The 22,052-nt window shown below is 38.7% G+C and overlaps 1 protein-coding gene across 3 annotated transcripts in view; it reads right to left on the reverse strand.

Moving 5' to 3' along the window:
- Positions 1 to 22,052, reverse strand: part of ARMC3 (armadillo repeat containing 3) — a 68,426-nt gene that overhangs the window by 30,960 nt on the left and 15,414 nt on the right. For 2 of the 3 annotated variants that reach the window (XM_074574474.1, XM_074574475.1), the window contains exons 4-11: positions 18,981 to 19,098; positions 15,455 to 15,580; positions 13,612 to 13,680; positions 13,104 to 13,279; positions 11,598 to 11,792; positions 10,620 to 10,803; positions 2,749 to 2,901; positions 2,519 to 2,624 (exon numbers count right to left, since the gene is read on the reverse strand). In XM_074574474.1, coding sequence (XP_074430575.1) covers positions 2,519 to 2,624; positions 2,749 to 2,901; positions 10,620 to 10,803; positions 11,598 to 11,792; positions 13,104 to 13,279; positions 13,612 to 13,680; positions 15,455 to 15,580; positions 18,981 to 19,098 — 1,127 coding nt within the window. The remainder of the gene's footprint in view (positions 1 to 2,518; positions 2,625 to 2,748; positions 2,902 to 10,619; positions 10,804 to 11,597; positions 11,793 to 13,103; positions 13,280 to 13,611; positions 13,681 to 15,454; positions 15,581 to 18,980; positions 19,099 to 22,052) is intronic. The other variant, XM_074574476.1, reaches the window with a different exon arrangement.

Here is a 22,052-nt window from a genome sequence, read left to right on the forward strand (position 1 = left end):
GTGAACAGGTGTTCTAATTACAAAACCTCCACCATATTTGACACCTTTATTAGCTGTCTCAGTCGAGAAACAAAGGATTGATTGGGTCAGGGTATAGAACGAGCCTTTCATTGCTGTGGGGAAGCACCTAAAGGTCAAGGTTAATATACATTAGCGGGGGGTAGTATTGCCCATTGCCTATGCTGTTCTTGTGTTATTAATCAATGGAAGACTTTATCCTTATGAGCTAGCTATTGTGGGAGCCTTAATTGCACAATTTGTTTTAACTTGTACTTTTTTCCACACAATATGAAAAGCAGACAACACGACCAAATATTCCTAACAAAAACAACAGATCCCCAGCAAAAATGGCAGTGTCTTGTATTCTATTTACATGCTGTAATATATACTGTACACAATGGAAAGACAAGATACATATCCTTCAATCAATATAATACATGGAAAAATGCTCATGAAATGAAATACAGCAGAACGTGTGTATATGAGTTCAACAAGATTGAATTTTTGGCTGGCCACTAAAAAGTGAAAACATTTATAGTAAATAAGTCTTCCCCTTTACTGTAGCCATTTTGTTCTGGCCACATAAGGTCTACCTGCTACTACTAGCTTTATGATTTAATATTCTTGGAGGGTTTATAACAAGAATCTAATATATAACCCATAAAAGGGCACTAGTCTCATTAGTCTCATTTGGGACCAGAAAATTATCAACATAATTACACAGCTAAGTCACATCGTTATAAAAGTATATCAGCATCTTCATTATACATACACACTTCTTTTCAGTGGTTTACAAGACACACACACACAAAATATTCCGGAATGAAATATGATTATGGTAACTCAATCTGGAATGCATTTTCTCCAAACAATTTTTTTTCCTATTATGTGAATGTAAAATAAATATGGGCCAGATACTCAGTCAGTGAGCTGGAACTATACCAATTTGTATCAGCTGAGGGTTCAACTCTATATATTCATTTATAGATCCTAGTCACACTTGGACCCTTCTATGACTTATTAATGGTTTTGATTTAGAAATGAAGCTTTGAAGTAATTATATAGTCAGATGGCATTCATCCAATATACATATTTAATGTAAATTATTGCTTCCTGATTTTCACAGAAGACCTGTGATTAGATTATCTGGTGCTTCCATATTGTACTTGGAGCTGGATTGCGAAGAGAGAGAAGTATGTGTAAGCCACCTTTACAATTTCCTGACTCTGCCCAGCAAGAAACAAATACGGAGTCCATTATAATGCAGAGGAACAGAGACAGCTATTTCCCTGCCTGAGGTCTCAGCGAATTGTTCTAGCAGTTGAGCTAAACAATGTCCTGACTATCTCCTTGGCAAAAGAAACTGAATGAGTTGGCATAAGCTGCTATACCAACTCAAAACTCTCCAGAGATTCCCTTTTCACAATGTGAAACCTCAAAGGGCTGTGCTACGAAAAACAGCTGTAGCGGAGCTGAAAGTTTGACCCCTAGACTCCAGCACTGTGCTCTTTTTATGTGTGCATGACTCCCACTGACACCAACTGAAGAGTCGTCCACATGAGGAGAGCAGAAAATCAGACAAAAAAATCTACTATGTGAATCTGAGAACAGAGTATTATTCTCTTGTGTCAAAGTATATCTCCATCTGGTAACATTAAGCGAATACTGGTGACTATTAGAGCTGAATCAATAAATTGAAACAAATAATTTATTTGGTGAGTTATTTTACGTTTTCACTTCAAAGAATGCCTGTGACTAGATTACAACTTCCTTAAGTATATTCCAGGAAACTTTTAAGGAATTTTATTTTATGGTTTGTTAGTTACATGTGATTGCTCATATACGTCAGGCTGCTCTGTTTCTTTTCCCTGAACAGAACTTTTAATAGAGTTGGGATAACAGAACTCTGCAACTGACAGTAGAATTTAGTTGATACAATTATTTTGGAACTTATAGTCAGCTAACGGTCCTTAGTTAGTTATTTTAGGTACTGAAGTTACACTTCTTTTAGAGAATGCACTGTGAGCATTCTCTATTACCTGGGAAACAATAAAAAAGGAAAGACAATGCCAATATTCAGAATATCTGAGTGCTAGCTACCCTCAAAGACTGGGTTTAGATCAGTCAAAAAAGTTGCACGGACCATCAAATTTGAAAGGATGCCTTACTGATTTTGGATTTTCAAAAAATATCTCACATCAAATGTCTTAGATTACGAGGCATATTTTCTTCATATGTTCTCTTCAAAACATGATTTATATCTCTGCTTTCATTACATCTGCTTCATACCTTCCCTTGATAAAGCAAATGTTAGTAGAGATAGCGTAACTCTTGTAACACTGATGAGAACCAACCTCTTCCAGATGACTCATAAGCACCAAAAAGTGCCTTACAGTCAAATTCAAACAGACCCGCCTTGTAGGATAAGGACAAGATGAGGCATTCTTTAAAAATCAAAATATTACCACTTCTGCTCAGATTAGTGTTTTAACTAATAATTTAATTATTGCAGACTCACCTGGCGTTACTAGGACTGGCTGCTGTCAAATTAGCTAATGCTGTCACTGCAGCTTCTTTTACCTCTTCGTTGTCACTGCTTAGCAACTGCACTAGCTGGGGAATCCCTTTGAAAGAAATAATTGTATACATGAACCTTCAAATAAACCCTGGCAGTCTGCAAAATTATAATATGCTCCTTATAAAAGGAAAAGTGCAGATTCTCAGCTCATCCCTTCCCACCTTCCTTACCCTGGAGTCCCAGTGCACGTTTGCTAGCTGAATTCTCACACATGGCAGAAATTGCTTCGGAAGCAGCAACTTTCACTCCATCATTATTAATTTCCAGAAGGTTTATGAGACACTTCTCAACCTCTTCCTCCTTTAAGATTTTTCTGTTTTCCGCTTTAAACAAAAAAGAGTAATAGCATTAATCTGCATTCATTTTCCAAATCAGTGTAAGGACATGAATTTGATTTCATATAGTTGTTTCCAACATAACACTTGCTTTTGATACCATGGTAATGGAAATATTTTGGTAACAGAGGCACCAGCAATTAAGAAATGTGCACAAAGGACCTGATCCAAAACCCATTAAACTTCAGTGAACTCTGAATCAAGCCCAAAAGATGACTATTAAATACAGCTTTAAACATACATACCCCAACAGAATGCATAGTTTGTTCTTTATAAGACTCAAAACCGCAGAATGCATACAGGCTTGATGAAAACAGCTTTTCCAATTCAACAGATCGTACTTATTCAGGATCATGCTTAACTTTGGTTTATGCTAACAAAGTCCAAATGCATAAAACTGAAGAACATACCGGTAAACGTAGAATTGAAGTTGGTGGAGTACCAGTTCACATACTACAATAGCCAAAAAAAGGCAAGAGGTGTTAAAAATTGAATTTTAAATTCTGCACTGCTTGCAGTTCTTCATTACTGCACACTGTGCAGAGAATTTAGATTTTGTATTTTAGCCTGGTGACACAGGGTTCACTGCTGACCTACACTGCAATGATCGGCCGCAGCTAAGGAAGGACATAGGTGTTCCCTTCCTCTACGCAAGTAACAGCAGAGAGTGTCTACAAAGTATCTACAGACATCTGACACTCATCCCAATCACTCATCCCAAAATGGATGAGATCAGAAGTGCAGGTGTTTGTTAGAAAGAGTCTTGAGTGAAACCTTCTCAGCCAGAAAGGCACTGGACACCATGGAAGATCTACAGTTACAAGGGTCAATAAACATTTAACTATATGCATAATTTAGAGCAGATTAGTCACATGTTTGGAGTTATATCTACATGGTAAAATTTTTTAATGTATCAAAGAAATTTAGGAACTGAGAAGTCGGCAGGGCTTCAACACATTTGGAAGTTTTACCAGTGCTTACCAATGCTTTGAAGGATCATTCGCTTATTTGGACCACTGTCTTATGAATAAAAAATTTAAAAAGGACAGAAAAATAACATAAGTAGTCTTTTAAATAAAACTGAATCTATAGTGAATAAAAGTAAACAAATAGAGGTCCACAAGGTCAATGAAATGAAAGTTTGATTAAAAATCTAGTTACAGCAGAAATGACTCAATGAACACACGTGAGGCAGCTAGCCGTTTTCTTCTCTCTAGCTCAATTTTAAATATTTTTAGAGTCATCAGAGATACGCAACTGAAATCACAAAGCAAAAGATGCAATAAAACAGAGAGGATTTTAAGTGCTAGCAGAACCTTGGCCACAACCTTGATGCGTATCAGCCAGCTCTCAAGAGAAGGCCTTAATTAGGATTACAGACCGTTTTGACAAGTTATCAAGTATGCCGCTGGCCTGTTGCTTGCCAAAGTAGTCCATAATCCCTAATAATGATCTCTAGAGGTTCTTCGTGCCTCAGTAATTTGCTTCTTGTACAGCAACTTACTTATTAATATACAGATTTTCTAAAAATTATTCTTGATTTTCAAGGCAGTTATGATGATGGGTAAGCATTTCATTTTAAAGATAATTTATGCTTATATGAAATAATAGTAATAAAATAAAATGAATAATTTATTTGAATGAGTGAAAATAGTGATTTAAAATATTTTAAACAGAATAAAGAATTTTTCAATAATGTGGAAAAACAGATCATGGATTTGAATTTACAGTAACGAGTATGCACCTATATTTAGCTAGGTAGACATACAGATGAAAATTATTAATACTTTAAGATCCAGGTGCCAGTTCTATTTAAGGGGTGAATATTTTCCTTTCTCTGTTTGTATGAGTTGTTTCCTTTACTAGACAAAAGAAAGAATGTACAAGCACTTGGCACTTCTCCTGTCAGTGCCAAGAGAGTGATGAATTTCTTGACCCCTAAGTAATTCGAATACATTGATTTAACATGGAGTAAAATACTCAGGCACACCCATTAAGAGAGTCTGGAGTACTAACACTTCTGTGCAGTTTTTCACACAACGAACCCGTCATGAGCCAACCTTTGTTTTTCAATATATTTTTCTATTTTCCCTGCTTACCCCAAGATCATGATCAGAGTTCTACTGATTACCTTTTGGCTCACTGACATCACCTTATGGAATTATTTATACCAATTTCAAATGAAAAAAAGTTAAACAGTGTCATGACCTCTCACTGATCTTGAGTTGAGATAACCCAGATAAATAAAAACCTGTGTTATGAAAAAGCAGATGTTAATTAGGCTACAGAACATGTTTAGTATGCTCCTTTTTGAAAGGATTTGCATTTTGGATACATGTAAAGAACGGGGAGAGCTTCAAACCAGAAGTTTGGCCGCATGAGGCCAAACTCCAGTGAGCAAGATCACTACTTTCTGGTGTGTCTGTCATTGTCAGGCCCTCCTTAATTAACAATACACTCACAGACATTAAATATTTTATAGCATTAAATTATATTTTGCATTCTGAAATGACTGCATTATTTGCTGGGCAAGGGGGGAATCACAGGAAAATTCACCACTGTAATTCTGAGCATACAAAATAAAACCATCATCAAATTAATATATTAAATTCAAAATTATGCTACAGAACAAAACAAATTTTCAGGGGCAAAGGGCTAATGATTATGTATAGAAATATGATCAATTTTAATTACTTAAATAGAGCATCATCCTAAAGCTGCTATTTAAAATTGCATACAGTGTTTGTGCCATGTAATTTATTCTGATATTGAGAATAGCTCTTAAGGGATATATCTGCCTTATAACAACAACAACAAAAACTTACAGGAGTCCCTTTCCAAAGGTCTGAAAGGGACATAAAACAAAATTGTTTGCTATGATCACACCTATCAGGAAAAAAACAAAGCTAAATTCCATCTGTCACCAATAATAATTTCAAAACCAGACACCGCTGTATATTCAGCTGCCAGGATTATAAAAACAGATAGATACATGTTCTATCATAGCAGAAGTAAGTTTTTCATCTCAGTGAAAAGCAGTATTTTTTTTTCTCAAGTACACAGGAAATGTTGGTAAATTGCAACCACGATTATCAAATCTGAAGAATGTGGACTACTGTACGGCTACTGCAAATTTAATGAAAAAGTCATAAAAGAACTTAGAGCTGTGTTCTATTATATTGGACTTACATCAAGGCAAGTATTTAGTATAGTATACATTAGTGTTGCAGCTTGGACAGGCTGTTTAGTATATTTACAACCAGAATCCAAACAAAGAACTGCAAATATTTCTGATTTCTTTTTCTACCTGGACTATTTCTTATAATGGCCCCAATGTCACTTTTCTTTCCACTGGAAGGCTGACTTTAGACCAGTAGCTCTCTGCACCTGAAACAAATTCAATACTTCTGGGGGCCAGGTTGAGCAGCAATTTTACTAGACTGTGTTTTCCACTGCACTAGTACATGTTGCCCTTTGTCTCATTCTACAGCTTGGAAGCAAATATTTTAAATCTTCTTTTGATCTATTTTCCCAGCTTGCTGCAACCATACCGACTGTCATAGGCTGAAGAAGAGAGCAAACCTTTATAATGAAACCACATTGACTCCATTTGTAAAGAAGTATGACAAGAAGATGCATCTTCTCCGACGGTAACATCCCATGATATAAGATCATAGGCAGTACTGTAATATATTATGTGTAGTTCTTGCCACTGTGCTTTAAAAATGTTGTGTTCAGACACACTTCTACTACAGCTGCTAAAATATTAGGCCACAAAAAGCGAAAAAGGTGTGAAACAGGAAAAGAAGGCTATGCTTATTTGAAAATAAATATGAAAAAGGAGTAAGATGCAGTAGAAAGTAGTAGGAGCAAATATAAATCTGCTTAGCATGCTACTTACAAGCCTGTCCCAGGACTGTCAAAATGATACTGACAGTCCTAAGTAGCATAATAAAATAACAATACACGAAAATACACATAGGAAATACTGGCATAAGAAGGTCCCTTCCTATCTTTTATACCTAAACATTAATGAATATAATTTTCAGTGACTTGCAAAGCTTCCACTAGATAATGATAAAAGCATACAGAAACCCACAGAATACTAGGAAAGATAGTTTTCACTCTTTTTATGTATCATTTGCAATCCAAATAATTACATATATTCAGGACATCAAACTAAGGAAGGTAAGAAAAGAATTGGTAAGATAGGATGGGGAGAGAAGAAAGGAGGTCTGAAATCCTGTAAAAAGGAGAGATTATCTTCGCCATGTATTAAATAACATATTTGTAAAATACACATAAAATAAAGCCATGATTCAACCACGAGATGATAGAAATATGAATGAAATATTTAAGCTCGATTGTCATAGTTAGTGTCATCAAAATCCCTTGACAGAATTAAAATCTTCTGTAGACAGAGTATGTTATTTCTTACATTGCGTATTGTTACATAGCATTACTAGGCATATGTTGCAACTCAGAAGCCAAAGTATAGAAGGAAATCCAAATGTAATTTATTTAAAGAGAATCCTTGTGGGCAAAATGATGAACATGTTCCACCTAATTCAGAATTCCTTGGTCAATTAAAGAAAACTGTATAAAAAAACCCTATAGGATGAATAATTATAGAATCATGGAAGGGTTAGTGTTGGAAGGGACCTTAAAGATCATCTAGTTCCACCCCCCTGTCATGGGCAGGGACACCTCCCACTAGACCAGGCTGCTCAAAGTCCCATCCAGCCTGGCCTTGAACACTTCCAGGGATGGGGCATCCACAGCTTCCTGGGCAACCTGTTCCAGTGCCTCACCACCCTCACAGTAAAGAATTTCTTCCTAATATCTAATCTAAATCTACTCTCTTCTGGTTTGAAGCCATTACCCCTCATCCTATCACTACGTGTTCCTCCCCATCTTTCCTGTAGGCCCCCGTCAGATACTGGAAGGCCACTATAAGGTCTCCCCGGAGCCTTCTCTTCTCCAGGCTGAACAACCCCAACTCTCTCAGCCTGTCTTCATAGGAGAGGTGCTCCAGCCCTCTGATAGTCTTTGTGTCCTTCCTCTGGACCCTCTCCAACAGGTTCACGTCCTTCTTATGTTGGGGACCCCAGAGCTGGACACAGTACTCCAGGTGGGGTTTCACAAAAGTGGAGCAGAGGGGCAGAATCATCTCCCTCGACCTGCTGGCCACGCTTCTTCTAATGCAGCCCAGGATGCGGTTGGCTTTCTGGGCTGCAAGCGCACATTGGCAGCTCAAGCTGAGCTTCGCATCCACCAACACCCCCAAGTCCTTCTCCTCATGGCTGCTCTCAATGAAACTATTTAACTCTACTGGGAATATTAATCTAAAAGCCATTTGAAAGGCTTTTTTTTCATGTCGCTGTTAAAGGAATTTGTATTTGAGATTGCCTGACATTTAGATGAGCAGTTGTACGCAAAAGCAAGTAAGCACCAGAGCGTGCAGGGATGAAACAAGGAAAGCCAAGGCCGCCTTGGAATTAGACCTGGCTAGGGACATCAAGCACAACAAAAAGAGCTTCTACAAGTATATTGGAAGCAAAAGGAAGACCAGAGAAGTTGTAGGCCCACTGCTGAATGAGGCAGGAGTCATGGTGACGGAGGATGTGGAGAAGGCAGAGTTACTGAATGCCTTCTTTGCTTCGGTCTTCTCTGCTCAGCCCAGCCCTCAGGAGTCCCAGGCATTGAATAAAGTAACAGGGAAAGAAGAAGACTTCCCTTGGGTTGAGGAGGAGCGAGTGAGGGACCAATTAGATCATCTAGATATTCACAAGTCCATGGGCCCTGATGGGATGCACCCGAGAGTGCTGAGGGAGCTGGTGGAAGTCATTGCTGGGCCGCTCTCCATCATCTTTGAAAAGTCCTGGAGAACAGGCGAGGTGCCTGGGGACTGGAGGAAAGCCAATGTCACTCCAGTCTTCAAGAAAGGCAAAAAGGAAGAGCCGGGGAACTACAGGCCGGTCAGCCTCACCTCCATCCCTGGAAAGATGATGGAACAGCTCGTTCTGGGTGTCATCTCAAGGCATGTGGAGGAAAGGAAAGCTATCAGAAGTACTCAGCATGGATTCACCAAGGGGAAATCATGTCTGACTAATCTGATAGCCTTCTATGATGGCATGACTAGATGGATAGATGAGGGGAGGGCGGTAGATGTGGTCTACCTTGACTTAAGCAAGGCGTTTGACACGGTCTTTCACAGCATCCTCATAGGGAAGCTTAGGAAGAGTGGGTTAGATGAATGGACAGTAAGGTGGGTAGATAACTGGTTGAAAGATAGAGCTCAGAGGGTTGTGATTAGGGGCACAGAGTCTAGTTGGAGACCAGTGACGAGTGGTGTTCCCCAGGGGTCAGTACTGGGTCCAGTCCTGTTCAATATATTCATCAATGACCTGGATGAGGGGATAGAGTGCACCCTCAGCAAGTTTGCTGATGACACCAAGCTGGGTGGGGTGGCTGACACACTGGAAGGCTGTGCCACCATACAGAGAGACCTGGACAGGTTAGAGATCTGGGCAGAGAGGAACCTTATGAAGTTCAACAAGGGCAAGTGTAGGGTGCTGCACCTGGGGAGGAACAACCCCATGCACCAGTACAGGTTGGGGGCTGACCTGCTGGAGAGCAGCTCTGTGGAAAGAGACCTGGGAGTCCTGGTGGACAACAGGATGACCATGAGCCAGCAATGTGCCCTTGTGGCCAAGAAGGCCAATGGCATCCTGGGGTGCATCAAGAAGAGTGTGGCCAGCAGGTCAAGGGAGGTCATCCTCCCCCTCTACTCTGCCTTGGTGAGGCCACACCTGGAGTACTGTGTCCAGTTCTGGGCTCCCTGGTTCAAGAAGGACAGGGAACTGCTGGAGAGGGTGCAGCAAAGGGCTACAAAGATGATTAGGGGACTGGAACACCTCTCTTATGAGGAAAGGCTGAGGGATTTGGGTCTCTTCAGTCTGGAAAAAAGACGTCTGAGGGGTGACCTTATCAACACTTATAAATACTTAAAGGGTGGGTGTCAGGAGGATGGGGCCAGGCTCTTTTCAGTGGTGCCCGGGGACAGGACAAGAGGCAATGGGCACAAACTTGAACATAGGAAGTTCCACATAAACATGAGGAGGAACTTCTTTACCCTGAGGGTGGCAGAGCACTGGAACAGGCTGCCCAGAGAGGTGGTGGAGTCTCCAACTCTGGAGACATTCAAAACCCACCTGGACGTGTTCCTGTGTAACCTGCTCTAGGTGACCCTGCTCTGGCAGGGGGGTTGGACTAGATGATCTCCAGAGGTCCCTTCCAACCCTATGATTCTATGATTCTATGATTAAGTCTTAACTGATAGCAATGAGAAATAGTGCCAGCAACAGTGTCTTCAGATGGCCTCACTAAAAGAAAGATAAATATCATATTTTCAGAGCTCAGTTTTCCTTTTTGAGGACAGCATTTTGCAAGAATATATTACATTTAAAAATACATTGAGGCAAAATCTTAACATTTTCATATATATATATATATGCCTATTCATCTATATATAGCCTAGCATCCAATTGCTGCTCTGAGTGGCAAGATTCATCACTGTAATTCATTCTTGCCAGTGTCTTCCTCAGTACAAGAACTATCCTCAACCAGATAAGATGGCCTCATTCTGGATGAAAATTTACTTCATAAACAAATTCATGTCCATGAATTTTTAAAAAGTCACATACAGTCATAAGCTGCTCTGGTAATTGCCTTTGCTGCATTCTTCTGAATATCTGGAACAGTAGAGTCTCCTACAAATGAAAGTAGCTTTTTAAGGCCTCCTGTCTGCTGAATCAGTTGCAGAGTATGGGCATCTTCCAGACAATTTCCCAAAACTGCAAGAGCTTCCACATGTAGGTCGCTGAATTCCTAAAAAGGAAAAAAACCCAACAAATATCCTTCAAATCAGGATTTAAATACCTTTTGCTTTTAACTTCGTAGGATAATTGTCATAACTTTCTTTGGGACAGTTTATTCATACTGTAAAGTACATCTTTTCATACTCATATTTTTTATATAATTTCATTGATGTGCCTTAGGATGCAACACAATTCGTCAACAACAGTAAAAACCTTGCAAGTTTCTCATTTACATCAAAGTGGGTTAGGCAAGTATTCAGAAAGGACCTATCATCTTAAAATCTTAAAAACTTCACAGATTCTCTATGCATTATATTTCCCATAGTGACATCTGAACTAAGAACAAGAGTCTTATAATAACATAAACAACGCAATTTCCAAGGTAGGAAATTATATTTAAGGCCATTGATATCAAAGTAAATTCAGAAAAAAAGATCAGTGTTCAAACTAGGGACCAGCACCAGAGTTCAGCATATAATAAAAAATTTTGAGAAAACATAGTATAAAAAGCTATATGTTGAATTTTTCTCATATTTACAACAGTTTGAGAAATGGACAGTAAATGCAAAACAGTATTACTAATAGCAATAAAGTAAGAAAACAAATACTAACATTTTGATGAACCCCTTTGGTCCCTTTCTTAGTAAGCTAGGTATCCTACCTTATCCTATTTTTATGTAGTTAGCTCCAACTAAGGAACTATTTCTTCTTTTATCACTCTTTCATAACACGAATAACATTTCGCATTAGTCATACAAACATTAGCAGCAAGAACAAAAAACTTTTAAGGCAAGTAAACTGTACATTGGTTTCCAGTATCTGCAGCAGACAATCTAATCCTTTATTTTCTCCCAGTATTATCCTGGTTTCTCCGTCTTTGCTAATTTCTTCTAAGGTTTTAAGGGCTAACAACTGAATAACTGGGTATTCAGATTTCAGTAGCTCCAGCAAGGGTGGAATTACATTCAGTTCACGAACTGCAGCATGGCTTTGAAAATCCTGCAGTAAAATATTCAACAAAGACTGTTAGTGATAGAGAATATAACAGTACATCAGTTCCCGACTTTACAGAAAGAACACCAAAAACCTGATTTCAAACATACAAAAATGAGTTAATATTCCAGAACTTCCAGTTCTGAAGATTTCTTTCTTTTCAGCTAAGAATCCAACTGAATATAATCAAGCCCTACCAACCTTAAATTCCATTTTTTGCATGACCGAAGTACACACTACAGAATCTAGTCCTGTCTGAGGAAGCCTATTTACTCTTGTTTTTCCCATGGCTGTCTCAACGTGCATGTTTCTTTGAGGAACTTTTTAAAATTTATTTTCATTATTTTTATTTACCTCAGTGAGGGGAAAATAGTTTTCACACTCTATTGTGGTTGCCTGGTTATATCTTCTTTTGTTTTAGTAATTATAAAATGACAATTTAAAATTTCAACTTTGAACAGTATATATGCAGCTTAATAAAAAGACATTAGTAGATGATATTAAAATAGAAAATAAATAAATAAATTACAATTTGCTTTTAAATAGCTTATTGCACATGTGCAGCATGCAATTATCCTTATCAATATAAGCAAGCACCAGGTGCAGTTATCCAGATATACCCTGCAACAAAGACAGCGAGATAGTAAAAAGGGAGAAAGAGTAAAATGTGATTCTGAATAGACATGCTCTGATGCCCCAAAAGAGATAGAGTTATAAACTGAATTCATTATTGAATTGATTCGCTTAAGCCACGGAGAGAACTGCCATACAAATGCACCATTCTTTTGCTAAGCAGCATATGGATGACATTAGTGCTGAGTGTGAAAGTAGCCAATAACAAATCTATTCCTCCCAGTATGGAAAGTAGCTGTTGAGAGCATTCACCTATCACTAAAAAGATGTTCAAAATTGTGACTCTGGACTTGCTGGCCAAAACAAGGCACAATGCAATTGCAAGTTCTTTAATTTACAAGATTATTCCAACCTTTTGGATAGACAGGTTATAACTCTCATTACCGAGATTAACATTTTCCAACTACGAAAACAAACTGATCTTTAATTAAAAAAATCTGAATCTGATCTCACTTACATTGCTGTACAGCATGGATAACTGTATTAAGTTCAACAGAATTTGAGTCAAATCAGCTATATTCATAACTAATGCAACAATCAAGGACTTGGGTGTAATGTTTTCAAATACAATGACGAACACTGGGGAGTAAAGGAACCAAATATTTTAAAATTATTAACCCCACAGAGGATGGCAGCGGTCGGTGCTCTTCTGCCTCTGTAATTTAGAACAACAACAAACTTTACCTGCACCAGGAGGTAGATACATTCAAGTGAATTCTTCTTAACATCAGGATCAGGGCTACCTAGCAGTCTGATAAGTGGTTCTAATCCGCTTTGCTCAAATATTTGTATTTTAGTAGTATATTCAACAGCCATATGTGCTAGGCAGAGAGTAGCAAATTCATGGATAACTACATCTTCTGTGGGGAAAAAAAAAAGAAATATTTTGATCAAGCTTTATTCGGCACAGTGTTTGTTTACTAATCCAGTGGTTTAAAATATTATTTGAAGACAATAAACAATAGCTATTAATCATACCTGACATCTCCATAAACATCTTTCTCCATCTGTGCAACATAAAACACTACTCAGTGAGTAACAGAGCCAATCCTATAAAAGTAATTACCTATTTAACATGTGGTATGACAAATCATAAGTTACAAGGAAGATTTTATTAAATTGTCCAATCAAATGGCAGCCGTAAATTATTTCTGAGTGTATTTTTGCACAAGGAATGAATACTGCAAGCTACCTTCTGGCGCCAGCTGTGATATAAGTGAATTTGTGACATCCAGTTCCCTCAGTAACTTCTTGACATCATCTACAATGAAATAAATACAAATATGAAGTCTTTCGTTTGGCATTCTTGGCTAAGTAAAGAAACAGATTCCACTCCAAGGGAAATGCACTTATGGTTACTCCCTGAGTGACAAAAAGATCTGACTAGGAATGACACACAACTGAAGCTATACAAAGATCATAATGAGCCCAGAAAACATAGAGATTTTTCTAGTACCAGACGACATTCTTTGACATTTGATATACAGGAAGTTCCTCAATACTTCATTGAAACTTTATTCAAAATACTTGCATCTAGCAGGTTCTGATTAAGTATTGCACAGCTTTAGTTGTCAAAGAAATCATAACCCAATTGTTAAAATTATTTGTGGTTAAAATTATCAAATGGAAGCAATCCTTCCATTATTTCATTTTCAAGCTATCACTTCCTCATTTTATGCTAACACAGCCCACACTCAAATTGAAAACATGAATTATATAGGTCTTATTAAAATCACATTAAAGACTTTCAGAATGCATTTTTGCTGTTATCAATGGCAAACTAGCAAAACCACAATCACTGGGTAGAATAACTGAAAAACACTCTTTGGGACAGGCTTCAGGTGATCTTACCGGGCTGTGTTGTTACTGTCAACACATTACAGCGTTGAAATGTAAGAGAAAAGGTATGAGTTCAATTTACTTTTAAAGAAAAAAACACAATGAAGATCTGAATATCAATGGAAGATCACCAGTCATTCAAATCCACGTTTATGCATCAGCGTTGGAAGCCAAGGTCTGAAGGGAGTACCTATACGCCAGTGCTGAGTTGCAAGTAAGGTAAAGAGCATAAGGTCCAGCACAGCAGTTGATGAAAAGACTTAAGTGGTGGTTAGGACACCACCATGGTGGTGATATGTAGATAGATAAAACATCTACCAAAATAAGGCCTGATTAATTATAGTAATTAGATGTAGGTTTACAAAGCAATGTAAAAATAACAGCCACTGAAACTCAACCTCATGTCACTTATTCTTTCATCTTCAGGTATGTGAACCTACCACTCACTGCAGCTTGATTATTTGGCACTCAGCCACCCAGCATGGATGTAACACAGCCGTTCTCATCCTATTAAAAGGTACAAGAATATCTGCATATACTGTGGTTAAATCATTTAATAATGGTATGGCTACAGTAGATACACTACCTTGCTGTGAATGCAATGTCTCTGAGAGATATTCAAGACTACTTGAATTTCACTAGCTCGGATATAGATAACAAAACATTTATATCAGCACTGACCTGCCAAAGAAGCTGGGTAAATATGCATGCCAATGCTTGATACTTCATGGCTTTTTTTTTTTGCCATCAATACTTGAGTTAGCTACTCTAAATTTAACACATTTTCTCCCTTATCACTGTGGTTACACTAATGCCTCAAGGAACAACTGATATTTAACCATAGCGTTTTCTGAGGATGATAAATGCTACTTTATACTTCTCTTCCAACTTTTGTAAAAGAGAAGAGTGTATCATGTCTGCATTGGCGGGCATCTTATGTAGTCAGGCTTTCCCTTCTAGACATAATTCCAGTATTAAACTGTTTCAGTTTGGTCCTGTCAAAACAAAAATAAGGGTTGGAGGAAAATTAACTTCTCTTGTAACTTTTTTTCAAAATCAGTGGAGTTCATTCATTCTAGCTGAATTTGTTCCTTTACTCTGGGCCGTTAATAAAGGATTTTTTCACATGGGCCACCTATTGCTTTGATGACCACACTCATACACATTGAAAAATATTTCAAAATGGAGACTCTTACGATTAGAAGCCATGATGCCAAGTACCATGATGGCATTTCTGCGTACAATTGGATCTTCATGTGAGATGAGTTTATACAGATGTTCCACTGCTCCAAGACCAAGAAGTGTCACTTTGTTTTCATCACCTGAAAGTAATTAGGTTAAAAGTTCTGTAAGAATGCAACAAGCTCACAGTTCTAATGCAACAAAGTAAAACAGCTCTCAATCTTTTATTGGACTGTAGAATCAAAGAACAAAGGCCTGGACAGGACCTTGGGAGATCATCTAATCTATACCCCAAATAAACATGTGTCAAATAGCATCAAGGATTAATAGTACCTAGGACTAATTTGCATTTGTAAAGCAAAGGATGCTTCTGTCTATTGGACACCCAACTCATTTGTTGGAGACTGCAGTGGTAGTACAAAGGACAGCTTTCAATTTAGCGAAGTACAGGTAAATGATACCATCAAAAACCTCATTTTATTTTCCTCTTTTCTTGCCAGGGCAAGAGTAGAGGGGGAGGATGACCTCCCTCGACCTGCTAGCCACACTCTTCTTGATGCACCCCAGGATACCATTGGCCTTCTTGGCCACAAGGGCACATTGCTGACTCATGGTCATCCTGTTGTCCACCAGGACTCCCAGGTCTCTTTGCACCGAGTTGCTCTCCAGCAGGTCAGCACCCAACCTGTACTGGTGCATGGGGTTGTTCCTCCCCAGGTGCAGCACCCTACACTTGCCCTTGTTGAATTCATAAGGTTCCTCTCTGCCCAACTCTCCAACCTGTCCAGGTCTCTCTGTATGGCGGCACAGCCTTCCAGTGTGTCAGCCACCCCACCCAGCTTTGTGTCACCGGCAAACTTGCTGAGGGTGCACTCTATCCCCTCATCCAGGTCATTGATGAATATATTGAGGAGGACTGGACCCAGTACTGACCCCTGGGGAGCACCACTCGTCACTGACGTCCAACTAGACTCTGTCCCCCTCATCACAACCCTCTGAGCTCTGTCTTTCAACCAGTTATCTACCCACCTTACTGTCCATCCATCTAACCCACTCTTCCTAAGCTTCCCTATGAGGATGCTGTGGGAGACCGTGTTGAACGCCTTGCTTAAGTCAAGGTAGACCACATCTACCGCCCTCCCCTCATCTATCCATCCAGTCATGCCATCATAGAAGGGTATCAGATTAGTCAGACATGATTTCCCCTTGGTGAATCCATGTTGAATACTTCTGATAGCTTTCTTTTCCTCCACATGCCTTGAGATGACGCCCAGCACGAGCTGTTCCATCATCTTTCCAGGGATGGAGGTGAGGCTGACCAGCCTGTAGTTCCCTGGGTTCTCCTTCTTGCCTTTTTTGAAGACTGGAGTCACGTTGGCTTTCCTCCAGTCCTCAGGCACCTCGCCTGTTCTCCAGGACCTTTCAAAGATGATGGAGAGCTGCCCAGCAATGACTTCCACCAGCTCCCTCAGCACTCTCGGGTGCATCCCATCGGGGCCCATGGACTTGTGAATATCTAATTGATCTAACTGATCCCTCACTCGATCCTCCTCAACCCAGGGGAAGTCGTCTTCTTTCCCCATTACTTTCCCCAAAGCCTGGGACTCCTGAGGGCTGGGCCGAGCCGTAAAGACCGAAGCAAAGAAGGCATTCAGTAACTCCGCCTTCTCTGCATCCTCCGTCACCATGGCTCCTGTTTCATTCAACAGTGGGCCCACAACTTCTCTGGTCTTCCTTTTGCCTCCAACATACTTGTAGAAGCCCTTCCTGCTGAGCTGGACATCCCTGGCCAGGTTTAATTCCAAGGTGGCCTTGGCTTTCCTTGTTTCATCCCTGCACGCTCTGGCGGCATTCTTGTAATCCTCCCAAGGGGTCAGTCCATTCTTCCACTTACTGTAAACTTCCTTCTTCCACTTGAGCTTTATCAGAAGCTCCCTGCTCAACCATGCAGGTCTTCTGCATCCCTTGGCCGATTTCTTGCTCTTAGGGATGCACTGATCCTGAGCTTAGAGGAAGTGGTCTTTGAATACCAACCAGCTCTCTTGAGCCCCTTTGCCTTCCAGAGCCCTAGCCCACAGGATCTCTCCAAGCAGTTTCTTGAAGAGGTCAAAGTTAGCCCTCCTGAAATCCAAGGTTGTAATTTTACTTCTTGTTGTTTCATCAGGGAGTGTAGTGATAGGACGAGGGGTAATGGTTTTAAATTGGGTAGATTTAGATTAGATTAGATTAGAATAAGGATGAAATTCTTTACTGTGAGGGTGGTGAGGCACTGGAACAGGTTGCCCAGAGAAGTTGTGGATGCCCCAGCCCTGGAAGTGTTCAAGGCCAGGCTGGATGGGGCTTTGAGCAGCCTGGTCTAGTGGGAGGTGTCCCTGCCCGTGGCAGGGGGTTTGGAACTAGATGATCTTTAAGGTCCCTTCCAACTCTAACCATTCTATGATTTTATGAAATAAATTAACTGCAAAGTGAAAACAACTCCTTCTCTTGTGACACACTGCAAAGTCTACTGGAAGACTGCAGGAATATCAATGATTTATTGATGATAATATTAACAATTTAAAGGATTATTCATTTAGTAGAAACAGAAAAAATGAATAGTTGTCTTCTTGCAGTGTGCCATATTTTAGTGTGGACAGCAGGGAATGAGCCCAACGTTTATGGTGTGCGGTTCATAGCTGTCCCCAACAGTCCAAATTCTCTCTTCCCATATCCAAAATTTGGTTGCATGTCCTCAGCTGAGCTTGCCATATTAAGCTGAACCTAAATATCTTTCAGAACCCAACCATCCCTAGCCAACTGCAAAGCCTTCAGCTCTTCTCTCACAACTTCAGCAGTGTTCATAATTGCCATCAGTACAACAATCAGCATATAAACCCATAATTTTTTAAGAAAACCAAGAATGCTACCAGTGTACACCAATTAGAGTGTCTGGCACAGAATGAGTAGGAGACAACTTAGGACATTATGTGCTACATAATTTTGAGCCTTTGTTACACAGTTGTCTTCTGGGTACCCGGAACTTGACACTTAGCTATAGATAATAGAGGGACCTTTGAAAATCTGGAATCTTGGGAGACTTGTTAGATTCCCAACAAATACCGAAATAAGCTCGATAAAGGAGGCTGAGCAGTCTAATGAATCATCTGTCACAGAAGTACTGACACAAGAGCTATATGCCAAAATAACAGAAACAGGCTAAAAAGTAATTTTCATTGAAAACTGAACCTTGAAGTAACTACACTGGTACAGAAGTTTCAAACTGTAACATAAAAAAGAGAATTCTTTCCCAGATGCAAGTCTGTTGCTAATAACAAAAGAGATCTAGGTTATATTTAAATCAAGCTCTATAAACAGAGAATATAAAATTCTACAACAAAATGATAAAAATTTCTTTCATGCAAACCACAGCACTTCTTTATAAGTGCAAATACAGGTTTGATAGATATTTCAGAAAACCCTCAAAACCTTGACAGAAAACTTTGAGATGAATTGTGAACTACTATCAAAATCTAAGCAACACAATACTGCAAAAAGACTAACCTTTTGATGCAAATTTATACAGAGCATCACATGCTTTGGCCAAAACTTCCTCTTCAGGAGAACTAAGCATTAGCACAACTGTTGCTGCTGTTTTGCTTTCAACCAATAAAGGATCAAACTACAAACAAAAAAATAAAAGGAAAGAACAGTTTGATTTATACTGAGCCTTCCCCACATTTCATTAAAAAAAATATAGTTTGAGATCCACACTGAGTTAGAAATATTAACATGAGTTGTTATTTACTTGGAGAAATGCGATTTTTTAATAACAATTTGAGACATTGTTGAAAAATAAGAAAGAATAACTGACTTCCAAATATAATCATGATTTCATCCTGTATGAAGATTTTGGGAAAACCTTGACACTTCCCTGTACATCTGGGAAGTCTTGAAGGAAACAAACTATGTAATTCTGTCACACATGTAAGAGCATCCTGTGGCTTCAGAACTGCTGGATTCTGAGGTTTCTTTTGAGCACCTGTGCGCAGAGCCTGAAAACCTGAAGACACTGTCCAACGTCATGCTTGCTGTGACAAGCTGGAGGCATGGGACAAGTCATGGAACAAAGCTCCTTTTCAAAGAAAATATAATCAGCTTACTGTACCGTAAGTTATTTTGCTTAATAATGACTCAGCAACAAGAATTAAACCAAACAGTGGCAGATTGGTCCAAGTTACATCTTAATAATGGGCCTCAAATATTGGAATTCTTTATGGGAATTTTCTTTTTGGATTGTAGGCAGGTAAAAAATTCGGCTTATCACAGCAACATTCATTCATTCTACCCATATGAGAGGCACATAGGAGAATTAAGAGATGATGGAAAGCCCCTTTATCCACCTTCATACTTGTCTACTTCTGCCCATTTGTGTCCTCGCGAGGACATGATCCTCCATGTGCTATGATTTAAGCACAGACATGTCTCCTGAGTCTGGCCAAATACTTGGTGATGGGATAAACTGTAATTTTTAGAAAAGCCTTTTAGTCCTCCAGAGAAAAATAAACACAAAGACTGATCTCAGATGACGTTTAATAAGAAATGAAATATGAAATAAGAGTTTTAAATCTCAGTTATTTATTTACATTGATCTAATACCAAAGACGCTATTATATTTCTCCATTTTTGTTGTCTCTCGTGTTCACAAGTAATCAAATGAACTAAAATTCAACAATAATTCCTAGGCTTTAATGACTGGTTGGCACATGAGCAGAGTGAAATTGGTCTAATCTCTACCCGTTTGTATAGACATTAGATTCACTACTACTGTCAGAAATATTCAATAGGCACTTACTTTCCTATCAGAAGCAGTTTTGTGCTGAAAACACAGTAAGAAGAGTCACTGAAATCAATGTATGTTTAAGAAGTCAGAGCCCTGAGCAGGTCAGTGATTTGCTGGGAAATAACACCGTCCCTCAAAACTATCACAGAACTGGACAGGGCTTTTGCTTATCAGAATGCCAGCATAGCTAGAGTTCCCCCCTCCTTTTTTTTCCCACTTTATTATTTTTAAAATCAAGGCTTGCTCCTAAATCTTCATACATCATTAGACTCTTCCCTTAATGGCACATACAGGACATTACCTGTCAGAATAATATGCCTGAAGTTACAAACAACCTTGAATTAAACACAGAAATTTGACTGGTTTATAAGCAACATTTTCAACATTCAGTTTGCATTAAGAAAAAGGCAAGTTAAATGAAAAAGAAAGCTATAATTCAAAAACTCCTATATGTCTTTGATCATCATTTTTGTGTACATTTGACTTCAAAGCCATTTTTTGGGTTCTATCAACTTAACTTAGTTGAAATTGAAGGTAATACAAAATATGTTTCCAGTCAGACCAAAGACCCATCTAGCCCAGCATCCTGTCTCCAACAACGACCAGTAACAGGTGTGGGCAAGCAGACTGTTAAATTTACCTATATTCCCTCTCAGACTCCAGCACTCTGCAACCTAGAGAACCGTTGAGCTACCGATTTTCTCTCTGTGTTCAAAAAGTCCAAGAAAAATTTTCCACCAGTTAATTTGGTAAATAATTTTTGAAGCCATCTGCATTTTGAGACAGAAGTATCACAGTTTAACAGTCATATAAATAGTTGTGCCTTTTCTTTGTTTCAACACTACCACCTGATCATTTTATTTGTCCGCCACAGTTCATTCACCGTAAGAAATAGCAAAATAAATGACACCCATTTGCCTTCTCTGTATATTCATTTTGTAAGTTTCTATGATATTCCTCTTCACAGTAACTTCCTTTTGGGGATGAAGAAACCTACTCTCTTTGATCTTTCCTCATACAGAAGCCACTCTCTCTATTCTTGTCTTTCTTAGCGCTTTTCTATAGTTCAACTGTACCTTTTTTGAGATGGAAACACCAGAACTCTAAATGGCATTTAACACATGCATGTATCTGATAGACTGGACGACACATGATGCAGAATAAAACCCCATGACCTCCCACTGGCAACCTCTCTCCATTATGAAACTTGAACAGTAATTTGTTTTCTCACTTTTGCTTTCTATTTTATAGCCAGAAGAATTTCTTTTTACCTGTTAGCGATTATGTGAGTGAAGAGCTTGGTCTAAAAACTTTTGAAAAAGCTCAATAACTCTATCAACAAGATCACCATTATCCACTTTCTCACTGACTCCTCTAAAGAGTTCAAATAGATTTCAGAGATCAAATTTTCCGCTACAAAAGTAGTATTGATTCACCCTCATTACTAACATATTTATCCATGTATCTTTTTTTTGTGTGTGTAACTATTTCTACCAGTTAACACCATGTGAAAGACAAACTTTCTGTAATTTTTGATATATTTCTTTTTGAAAATGAAATTTTCTACCCTCCATTCCTCTGGTACAAAAAGTACACATTAATAGCATAAGTAACAGTACCAGAGTTTCAGATTTTAGTTATTTTTCAGTTAGAACAAGACCTGTGCAAATACTATTTATTCATATTTTGGCAATTTCTTCACATTTGTTTTAGTGATTTGCTACACAGCTTTGTCTTTTGACAAAAAAATAACTCATTTAGCTTTTCTTTTATGACCTTAATCACCTAATAGT

This window comes from Larus michahellis, chromosome 2 (genome assembly GCF_964199755.1).
Source record: "Larus michahellis chromosome 2, bLarMic1.1, whole genome shotgun sequence".
Classification (NCBI taxonomy): domain Eukaryota; kingdom Metazoa; phylum Chordata; class Aves; order Charadriiformes; family Laridae; genus Larus; species Larus michahellis.